The following is a 10,693-nucleotide window of genomic DNA, read 5'->3' on the forward strand; positions in this document are numbered from 1 at the left end:
TCTCAATTCATCCAAGTTTTTTTCACTCTAAGATTTCCCAGCTGGTTGAAGTGGCTGCTTGCAGATGATCACAGAAGATTCATTGATTCTGTCGCAAAATACCTGAAGTGCTGCCAAATTAAAGATGCTTAAACCAGAGGTGCCATCTTCGGCCCGCGGGCCATGGGTTTGACACCTCCAGTTTAAACATGGTGTCCCTGGAAATGTCTGTCAGTGGTGTGGAGCACCATGAACCTCAGAGCAGAAACCAAGTAAAGCAGTCGATACTGACACCGATATTGATACCGATACCGAACTATAAAGAGACCAGGCTTGGTATCTGCACATCACTGACACACACACACACACACAGTGAGCTGAGGTGCTCCTGTGTGTGTGTGTGTGGTGCGTTCAGGGACCCGGCAGTGCTCTGTGTTCATCTCTCGGTCCCGTCGGCTCTTTTTTCCAATGGTGCTTCTCTCTTTGCCTTACGCCCTGCACCGCCCCACAGGGACACGCTGCAGTTCATATCCAACACACCCTCCGTGCACCTGAGCAGGAGCAGCAGCCACGCCCCTTCTGCTGCTCCTCCTCCTCATCCTAACCCCAAACAAAACAAAACATCCTGCTCCGTTAATTGAATGTATCCGGTATCTTTTCTAAATAAAACGTTCGGCTTGTAGCAAAAAAAAAAAAAAGTGAAAATCACCAAAGATGCTGATTCTGGATGGATGTATCGGGACTGAATGATGAACCGGAAAGAGGCCAGCCTGCGAGAGCGGTCAGGTCCGGCTGGAGGAGGGAGTCAGGGAATGGAATCAAAGAAAGCTTACGGAAGAATAATCTCTTATGGTGAGATTAGGAGGATCCTTCATGAGGGGAACTGTTTAACGTGAGGCTGGGTTTGTCACTGGACGGCGGTATTGATCCTCCTCCTGCTCCTGAGGCCTCGCTGCGCTGAAGCTGAATGTGGCGGCCGTCGTGGTGAACCGTTCGGAAGTCAGACTGAGACTCTGAGGTGGACTGAAGACCGTTTTGGGGTGGGGGTATTGCTCCGGTTCCTGCCCAGCAAGGGGCAGTACAGCCCCCCCGGGTAGATTTTTAATAATGTGATGTGACTAGCTTTAACATACATATACACACACACACACACACATACAGTTTGATGCATGCTTTTGTCCACACACTCGCCGTGTGGTTGGTTGTAGCGACTGTTAGAAGTGTAACCGTGATCGTTCTGTTCTTGTTGCTGATCGATTAACCTGCAGCAGCGCCATGTGTTCCTAATAACCAAGAAATAAAACCTTGAAAAAGACAAACAGCCTCCGGTGTGTTTTGTTTTTAATGGAATGTCAGAAGTGAAGATGGCTCATTAGGTTTGGTTTAACATCACTTTAAAAAAAACAAGACTTCACGTGTCAGTTTACACAGGAACACAGTCACAAACAACTCTGAAATATATTACTGAGTTTGACGTTTACACGGGAAATGAAGGTTTAAATTCTCTTTACCGCTGGGGGCTGTGCAGCGTTCTGATTGGACAGGAGGCAGATGTGACGTAAGGACGTCTCCCGGAAGTAAACAAAGCATTTTGGCAGCGATTTTTTTCTCTTTCTGGATTAACTTTGATGCTACAGCTTTGAATGTGTCCACATTGGTCTGCTCCCGTCTATCCGTTCTTTTCATTTTATCAGTTTCTTCTGAAGATCCCGTTCAAAAAATTTCCTCTGTACGAGTGGAACCGCTGGCCGCCATCTTGGGACATTGCGTCATAGCGACGGCGGAGCATGCGCAGAACGACCAGAATAAAGTCACGCCATAATTCCGCTCCCGACAACTGGGCAGTCTATATGGATTTAAATTTAAAGGTGCATTAAGGAGTTTTTCAACTTTAAAAATACTTATTTTCCACCACAAATATATTACAAATAATTGATGCTGTGTACAATGTGCCCTGACATATTCATTGTAAGTACCGCAAACAGCAATGAATTATCACTTGAAAGTCACAGTGCCGGTCCGGCACCAGAATTTTTTGGGGGAGAATTTGAGATTATGAGACGTAATGCACGCTCCCGCTGACCTGATATCCTTAACTTTCGTTTTGTCTGCCATTACTCCGCCGGATGCTTAGCGAGCAACAACTGAGCAGGAGCTTCCAGAAAGTAAGAAAAGACTGGCTTCTAGCACTGCCACAGCTCCACACAGACTCCACCAGGTAGAAGAAACTTAAATCTTACTTGAGCGCTACTAAACAAGCGAGGAAGGAGTCCCCCTCTTCTGTGCCCGTACAGCACCCAAGCCACAGACCCGAGCTATTTACTAAGCTGCAGGTACGCCCAAGGCCTGCAGGGGCCGCTATTTCATATAAAACGTGAAAACTCCTTAATGCACCTTTAATTCTGAACGTGTTTTCAGGCGTTCTACAGGTCATTTTAGAGAGAAATTAAGCTTTATTCGGATTCAAAGAGGAAATAAAAGTCCCATGTAAACACACTGATTATCATAAATCCTGGAGCTGCTTTTCCAGCTCAGGATTCTCCAATGTTTGACTCATTTAATAAATAGAAAAGCTTTAAAAGCGTGGATCCCCCCGCCCCGCCCCCCCCAAAAAAAAAACAAAAAGAAGAAAAACAAACAAACCCTGAACTCTTTCTATTTTCGGCAGAATTTCTTTTTTTGGGGGTGCACTTGACTTTTATATTTTGTTGCTCCGGTTCAAGCTGTGCGCAGTCCGGGGAACCTCAGACGACGTCCTGCGATGGTCTAAAACAACATTCCTTTAAGTCTCCTCAGGCCTGCAGAGCTGCACCTCAGACACACGTCTCAGTCAAACCAGAAGAATTTAGCAACAAAACATCTGAAACAGTGGCGATTGCTCTAAGACTGCAAGGGAAGCTCAACTTCCCCTAAAATGTCAAAAAATAAGTGGTCCAATATTTACTGTTGTGTGAACATTTCATTGACTAAATATGCGCTACAACACGTTCATCTTTTGTTCAGAATCGGCTACTTATCTCAAGTAATTGACTCGGCTTTTTTCTCACTCTTCCTCGCAGCGGCACGGCGCTTTAAACAGCCGGACGCTGAGCGTCCATGCGGAAGCGAGAGTGGGTTGTTCTGCTGCAGTGAAACTGGACGCTCATTGGATAAAATACTGGGCTGGTCCCGCCCACGGACGCTCAGCGTCTCTGGGGGTCTATGGAGAATTGGGCTGGCCTGGACGCTGAGCTTCTGCGTGCTGATTGGATGATCTGTCTGAAGCTTGATTGACAGCGAAATGAGCAAATCAGCGATCTTGAAGTAAAAAAAATGCACCAAAGTGCTTCTGAAGTTTTTCATTCTGCTGTTCTGAGTTGATTCGGAGGCTTGCTGATCCCTGGAGACTTTGTGTTTGTGAAAAACGACTAGCGCTGTGTTTGGAGACTCGTTTCGGTCACTCTGTGGTTTCTGTCCTGGACCAGCAGCTGTGGAGCGTCTCCCCTTCTCTCACACAGCTCCAGCCTCCAGCAGCTCCAGCTGCTCGCTAGCTGCACACAACGGCAGACAATGTGAATGTTGTGGACCGGATTTTGGTGAAGCCATTTGATAGTCTTCCTTACGAAGAGAAAATTGGTGTTAAACTGCATAACAGATCAACTCCTAAGACTGAGCTGGTGCCGAAAGGTGGGGAAAAGTAACAGGTCCTTTCAGCTGTCCTGGTCTGACCAGGTGAGCTGCTGACTGAAGTGCTGTCACCAATAAAATGTCCTGCTGGCCATGCCTCTGGATGAAACCATCTCAGGGAGGTGTTGTCTGGTCACAAGTGGGCTTTGAGGATCTGTCTAACTTTGACAGGGCGTACAAAAGGCATGAAAGCTAATAGAATTTACATACAAAAAAACAGATTACACATATTACAATGTATGCTGAAAATGAGCTTCCCCTCTTTGGAAGACCAGCAGCCACCACTGATCTGAAACACACTGATCACAATGTCGTCAACAGACAGGGTGGTGTAACAACAACAGGACGCACACAGGGAGAAGATACAAGGTAAACACACACACACACACTCATGACCACCTGAAGAAGTGACCTTCCGTCTGTCCTGCTTCGTCTCCATCTTTAACAGATCTACTCAGATCGACACAGGAGGGCAGTGAAGAGGGAGAACAGGCTGAGTGAGTGAAGTGTGTGTGTGTGTATGGGTGTGAGTGTAAACAGGAAACTCCAGTGCCAGGATCTACGAAAAGCTGTGACCTCTGTAATATAATACTTCATCCATAATCCTCCTCAAACTGCAGGAATGTTAAAGAAAGTTTGAATTCCTCATTTCGTAAACATTGTTCAGCGAGTTTCAGCTGGATGTCTGGATGTGTGTGTGTGTGTGTGTGTGTGTGTGTGTGTGTCAGACGGCGCTGTGCAGCGGGGTTCCCGCGGTGTGGGTGGGGGAGGGGGAGTGTTCGGAGGAGGACAGGGAGTGTGTGGAGGCCTCCCTCTGCAGCTCCTCCACCCGCCGGTGGAGCTCTGCTCTCAGGATCAGCAGCTCCTTCAGGCTCTGGTGCACCGGAACCTGAAACAGCAACAGCAGTGGTGAAGGCGTGCCGCAGGGGTCTGTGTTCGGACCGTTTCACATTACACACTCAGAAGATTGGCTGCGCCGCTACGCAGACGACACACAGACGTATGGATGGAGCTACCTGAGGCCTCATGCGGGGGTTCCAGCGGGCGTAGTAGCTGGTCCACAGCTCCAGGTGTCTGGAGGAGACCAGCGGATACAGGACGTGGTTCTCGTAGTCCACGTAGAAGGGGTTGGTGAAGTCCTCGGGTTGGCTGGGGGAAGACGGCGGTACAGTCAGACAGTGTCCCAGATGGACTGCGGCGTGGGGGGAGGGGCTACCTGTTGATGTAGGACCACAGGGACACGGTCCGGCTCTGGACCTCCTGCGGGACAGAAGACACGTCACGCAGCCGGAACGCCACTGGGACACGTGACGTGAGAACGCAGACGTGGACGTACCTTCGCCGCTCTCTCCTGCTCGCTGTTGTAGAGGAAGGTACCGAACAGGCAGCTGTACAGGTGGTCCAGAACCGTGATCAGGAACAGCTCGTTGAACTCAAAGGCTGCTGGGAACTGCGGCGAGACGAGGAGTTCCACAATCCGTCAGTACAAACGAGCCTCTCAGACCTGACCTCTGCTGGCGAAGCACTCCCACCTGGCGGGTCATCTGCCAAACGCAGTCGACGAACTGGACGAACAGCGGCGAGCGCTCCGAGTTGGCGTGGTTCTCGTCGCCGTGGCCGACACGCTGCAACACGGAAAGGCGCGTCACGTCAACCGGCAGCGGTCCGACAAAACGGCGAGGGTAGAGAAAGGAAAGGCCTTACGGCAGAGAACTTGTGTCCGAAGCTGATCCACTCCTTCTCCACCAGAACCTGGAATCACAGACCTCCGTCAGCGGGAGGCTCGGCCCGACAGACCACCTGAAGGTGTGTGTGAGAGTGTGTGTGTGGGACCTGGAAGCCTCTGAGTGTGCGGTAGTAGCTGTCCAGCATCAGCATGGCCAGCGAGGTGAGCTGGGCGGTGCGGTCCCAGCCGTCGCTGCAGTGCACCACCACCGACGTCTTCCCAGACTCCAGCTTGTCCGCCACCTTGGCCGCTCCCGCCAACAGCAGCTGAGGGAAGACATGGCGGACATGAGGACGGACTGGATTCACTGTACCGCCGCCGCCGCCGCCATCTTACCCGGATGTACTCCAGCCAGTGCGTCTGGTCCACGGCGGAGTGCCAGTGAGCCTCGTCGATGGTGGGGTACAGCACGTCCTTCATCTTCCTCAGAGACTCCCTCATCACGTGGATGTTGGGGATTTCCAGGAAGTTCAGCTCCACGTTGGGGTAGAAACTCTCGCTTTCGTAGCCGCCGTCTTTGGCCTGCGTGATGGAGCAGAGGCGAGACGTGAAGCGATGAGGAGGGAGACGAGGCGGCGGCGGCGGCGGAGAGGGTCGGGGTCGGACCTTGTTGGTGACCGCCATGCTGTTCTGCCGGGCGTCAAACACGGTCAGCTTGTGGGACTGAGCGTTGGCGTCCATGATGATCTGGAGGAAGCGTTCGTCCTCTTTGCAGCGGCGGTCCGAAGGCCCGACCAGCGGCTGGCTGCAGCGCACGATGGTGGCCTGAGACTCCGGATGGATCCAGGACAAGACCTGCAGGAAGACCGGGACCGGGAGGATTGGCACTGTGAAACGGATCACTCTTAAATCTGCAGAAGAAGAAGAAGAAGTCTTCTCAGACTGACCGGGATGCGGTGCCGGGCTCTGAACTGGGACACTCGCTTCACGTCTTCCTCCGAGATGTTGGTGGGGATGACCAGGACGCCGGGGTAGCTGTCGCACAGCTCGTAGCCGCTGTTCAGCCTGCTGATGGTCCAGCTCTCGTTGGGGAGGCCCTGGACACAGGAGGCACAGGGTTGACCTCTCTGAGGCCGTCTCCTGGGAGATGGCAGTCGGCTGTGTGTGTGAGCAGGACGCTACCTGCCGCCTGTACTCCGCCACCGCGTCGTACACCTTCCAGCCGTCCACTGGAAACTGCTCCTGGTACAGGAAGGCGAAGAGAGGCTGCAGAGAGGACGGAGCGCAGCGTGAGACCACGATTCACGTTAGTTCGTGTCCAGCAGAGGGCAGCAGAGTTGCGTTTCATCGGAGCAGGACCCCAGACAGGAGGATGACCTGGTTGCTGGACAGAGGGAAGGCGTGTTTGGACAGCAGCTGCACCACATCTGGCTGGTTGTCCTCCGTCTTATAGGCGAACCTGGGACTCCTCATGTCCTGATGCACACAGGAAAGAACAGAGGAGCCACAAAGTCAAGATTTAACGGATTTACTGCAGACCCTGGTCTCGGTCGTACCTTGCAGACCAGCTCCAGGCCCTTGGTGTTCTCCCCCTGGTTGGGAACGGTGATGGTCTCCAGGCGGCTGATGACCCCCAGGTTGACGTCCAGGACGAAGGGGGAGTCCTGCGGGGGGGAGACGGAGGTCAGAGCGGCTGCAGACGTGTGGGTGTGGCCGTCGGGCGGCGCCCGGTACCTTCTCCACGCTGGTGAAGTACAGCTTGTAGTCTGTGATGGTCAGAGTGCCGTTAACCAGACCGCTGAAGGGACAGATGTACATCACATCTTTCACTGCAAAACAAAGAAACACAAAAAGGCCGTTCAGAACTAATCCGGAGCCCTGACTGTGATGTGGGTCTCAAACGGTGGGGCGTGGCCCCTCCTGGGCTGCACTGGGGGGGGTCGCACGTGAATGGGGGTACCTGTGGTCTGGACGGTCTCTCCTGGAAGCAGGGGGACCTGGTCCTGGAACACCTTCGCCTGAGCTCCGAACCTCAGAGCCGGAAGGTTCTGTGGACAGAGCACAGCGGTCAGCAGGACCACAACTCCCAGCATGCACCTGGGTCACAGGATGCTTTGACACTTCCCACTAAGTAAAGCTAACGGTCCGCTCTGGAAACTGAAGCTGGAGATGGGGGGGGAATGACAGTGAGTCACAGACATGATGTGATGAATGAATGAATGAATGAGTGAATGATACAACCAGAAACTTTCACTCTTTAATAAATCTGGTGTAAAAACAATGGACGCAGCACGTTTCTCACACAGAGAGGTCAGACTGAAGTGGTTCATGAGGAGTTCTTCTGCAGGACAAACGGCAGGATGAGGATGAGGCAGACGAGGGGAAAGAGGGAGAGAAAAGAGGAGAAACTTGCCAAAGAGGCTGAAGGGTGTTCACAGTCACTGTCATCCAGAGAGTCCTGCTGCAGAGGCCGGCGTGGAGCAGAGAGGGAAGAGCAGAGGTTACACAGACTGCCACAGACCGCCAGAGCAGGTCTACAGACCGCCACAGACCACTGCAGCAGGTCCACAGACCACCGCAGACCACTAGAGCAAGTCCATAGACCACCAGAGTGGGTCCACAGACCACCGCAGGTCAACACAGTCCACTAGAGCAGGTATACAGACCACCACAGACCACTAGAACAGGTCCATAGACCACCGCAAGTCCATGGACAACCGCAGGCCACCAAAGCAAGTCCACCGACCACCACAGGCCACCACAGGCAGTCCACAGACTGTAAAGGTAAGTCCACAGACCACTGCAGCAGGTCCATAGACCACCGCAGACCACCAGAGCAAGTCCACAGACCACCACAGACAGTCCACAGACTATAAAGGCAAGTCTATAGACCACCTAATCAGGTCCACAGACCGGGAAGGTGGCACACAGTGTCCAGTGTCTTTCCATTCACCAAATCTGCTCATGTCTGAAAGAGAACAGTTTGAAGGAAAGAGTTTCAGTCTCTGCTCAAACTGGAGGATCAACAAGGACACACACTTCCTCGGCGTAGCAGTGAATAACGAAAGAAGAGATTAGATCCATGATCATAATAAAATTCTGAAAATAATCTAAAAAATGGTATTTAAATACTTAAAATCGGATTTGAAATCCTTTCAAAGAATAAAAAGGCAGCATGTGTGGGACTGATGCAGCAGATATGGTATGAGATGAAAGACTGCAGCAGTCTGTCAGTGGAGCCTCTCAGAGCCTCCATCTGCCACGGAGCAGGAAAACATCCCTGCAGACCCAGAGCAGCCTGGTTCTGTGGAATAACTGCTCTTTCTTTTGGACTCGGTTTCAGTGTTTCACCGTTGGGGGTCTTTGTGTTTTTGAAGTGAAATTTGCTGTTTCTCCGGGTGAATCCGTGAAAACACACATCGTATGAAGACAGAGACAGTTTGAAGCAGCACAACAGTCTTCCTGCTGGAAATGAAGTTTATCAGGTTCTGTTTTCCTGCCAAGCAGTTTAACTCCAGCTGCACTGAGAGAAGTTTCCAGATTATTCAGAGCCTGTAGGAACTAATGAGTATGAAGGGAGGAAGACTCTTACCCTGGGAGTCATCCTCTTGGATACCTGGAGTCACATACACACATGTATACACACACACACACGGACACACACACATCATGAAATGGAAAACACTCCAACTTAATCACAGTGCAGCATCATTTAGATCTCAACTTTAATCCTTCGTTAATGAGATGAAGTGACATGAAGGAGAAACAGACATGGAGCACAGCGCAAACACTGTAGTTTAAATACTAACATCAAACTGCAGAGAGCTGCAGACAGCAGCTGCAGAGAGCTACTGGAGGCTGCAGAGAGCTGCAGAGAGCTACTGGAGGCTGCAGAGAGCTGCACAGAGCTGCAGAGAGCTACAGAGAGCTACTTCAGGCTGCAGAGAGCTACTGGAGGCTGCAGAGAGTTGCAGAGAACTACTGGAGGCTGCAGAGAGCTGCAGAGAGCTACTGGAGGCTGCAGAGAGCTGCAGAGAGCTACTGGAGGCTGCAGAGAGCTGCAGAGAGCTACTGGAGGCTGCAGAGAGCTACTTCAGGCTGCAGGGAGCTGCAGAGAGCTACTTCAGGCTGCAGAGAGCTGCAGAGAGCTACTGGAGGCTGCAGAGAGCTGCAGAGAGCTACTGGAGGCTGCAGAGAGCTACAAAAAGCTACTTCAGGCTGCAGAGAGCTGCAGAGAGCCACTGGAGGCTGTAGAGCGCTGCAGAGAGCCACTGGAGGCTGCAGAGAGCTACTGCAGAGAGCTACTGGAGGCTGCAGAGAGCTGCACAGAGCTGCAGAGAGCTACAGAGAGCTACTTCAGGCTGCAGAGGGCTACTGGAGGCTGCAGAGAGCTACAGAGAGCTACTTCAGGCTGCAGAGAGTTACAGAAAGCCACTGGAGGCTGTAGAGCGCTGCAGAGAGCCACTGGAGGCTGCAGAGAGCTACTGCAGAGAACTACTGGAGGCTGCAGAGAGCTGCACAGAGCTGCAGAGAGCTACAGAGAGCTACTTCAGGCTGCAGAGGGCTACTGGAGGCTGCAGAGAGCTACAGAGAGCTACTTCAGGCTGCAGGGAGCTGCAGAGAGCTACTTCAGGCTGCAGAGAGCTGCAGAGAGCTACTGGAGGCTGCAGAGAGCTGCAGAGAGCTACTGGAGGCTGCAGAGAGCTACTGCAGAGAGCTACTGGAGGCTGCAGAGAGCTGCACAGAGCTGCAGAGAGCTACAGAGAGCTACTTCAGGCTGCAGAGGGCTACTGGAGGCTGCAGAGAGCTACAGAGAGCTACTTCAGGCTGCAGAGAGCTACAGAAAGCCACTGGAGGCTGTAGAGCGCTGCAGAGAGCCACTGGAGGCTGCAGAGAGCTACTGCAGAGAGCTACTGGAGGCTGCAGAGAGCTGCACAGAGCTGCAGAGAGCTACAGAGAGCTACTTCAGGCTGCAGAGGGCTACTGGAGGCTGCAGAGAGCTACAGAGAGCTACTTCAGGCTGCAGGGAGCTGCAGAGAGCTACTTCAGGCTGCAGAGAGCTGCAGAGAGCTACTGGAGGCTGCAGAGAGCTGCAGAGAGCTACTGGAGGCTGCAGAGAGCTACAAAAAGCTACTTCAGGCTGCAGAGAGCTGCAGAGAGCCACTGGAGGCTGTAGAGCGCTGCAGAGAGCCACTGGAGGCTGCAGAGAGCTACTGCAGAGAGCTACTGGAGGCTGCAGAGAGCTGCACAGAGCTGCAGAGAGCTACAGAGAGCTACTTCAGGCTGCAGAGGGCTACTGGAGGCTGCAGAGAGCTACAGAGAGCTACTTCAGGCTGCAGAGAGCTACAGAAAGCCACTGGAGGCTGTAGAGCGCTGCAGAGA

The 10,693-nt window shown here is 52.5% G+C and overlaps 1 protein-coding gene and 1 long non-coding RNA gene across 4 annotated transcripts in view; both read right to left on the bottom strand.

Moving 5' to 3' along the window:
• Positions 1 to 1,302: 1,302 nt before the first annotated feature.
• On the bottom strand, positions 1,303 to 2,950 carry LOC115383183 (uncharacterized). Its single transcript, XR_003930650.1, has 2 exons — positions 1,546 to 2,950; positions 1,303 to 1,484 (listed from the first exon to the last, which is right to left on the bottom strand). It is a non-coding gene; the product is annotated as an uncharacterized LOC115383183 (long non-coding RNA).
• Positions 2,951 to 3,823: 873 nt separating this feature from the next.
• The window catches only part of mtmr1a (myotubularin related protein 1a), a 9,916-nt gene continuing 3,046 nt past the window's right edge, over positions 3,824 to 10,693 (bottom strand). The window contains exons 4-20 of one of the 3 annotated variants that reach the window (XM_030085215.1): positions 8,904 to 8,927; positions 7,725 to 7,772; positions 7,272 to 7,359; positions 7,046 to 7,140; positions 6,868 to 6,975; positions 6,689 to 6,787; positions 6,494 to 6,577; positions 6,259 to 6,408; positions 5,978 to 6,166; positions 5,708 to 5,893; positions 5,479 to 5,637; positions 5,350 to 5,397; positions 5,178 to 5,270; positions 4,982 to 5,095; positions 4,862 to 4,905; positions 4,662 to 4,794; positions 3,824 to 4,534 (exon numbers count right to left, since the gene is read on the bottom strand). In XM_030085215.1, coding sequence (XP_029941075.1) covers positions 4,370 to 4,534; positions 4,662 to 4,794; positions 4,862 to 4,905; positions 4,982 to 5,095; positions 5,178 to 5,270; positions 5,350 to 5,397; positions 5,479 to 5,637; positions 5,708 to 5,893; positions 5,978 to 6,166; positions 6,259 to 6,408; positions 6,494 to 6,577; positions 6,689 to 6,787; positions 6,868 to 6,975; positions 7,046 to 7,140; positions 7,272 to 7,359; positions 7,725 to 7,772; positions 8,904 to 8,927 — 1,827 coding nt within the window. In that variant the 3' untranslated portion in view covers positions 3,824 to 4,369. The remainder of the gene's footprint in view (positions 4,535 to 4,661; positions 4,795 to 4,861; positions 4,906 to 4,981; positions 5,096 to 5,177; positions 5,271 to 5,349; positions 5,398 to 5,478; positions 5,638 to 5,707; positions 5,894 to 5,977; positions 6,167 to 6,258; positions 6,409 to 6,493; positions 6,578 to 6,688; positions 6,788 to 6,867; positions 6,976 to 7,045; positions 7,141 to 7,271; positions 7,360 to 7,724; positions 7,773 to 8,903; positions 8,928 to 10,693) is intronic. The other 2 variants (XM_030085224.1, XM_030085231.1) reach the window with 2 other exon arrangements.

This window comes from Salarias fasciatus, chromosome 3 (assembly GCF_902148845.1).
Source record: "Salarias fasciatus chromosome 3, fSalaFa1.1, whole genome shotgun sequence".
Lineage (NCBI taxonomy): Eukaryota > Metazoa > Chordata > Actinopteri > Blenniiformes > Blenniidae > Salarias > Salarias fasciatus.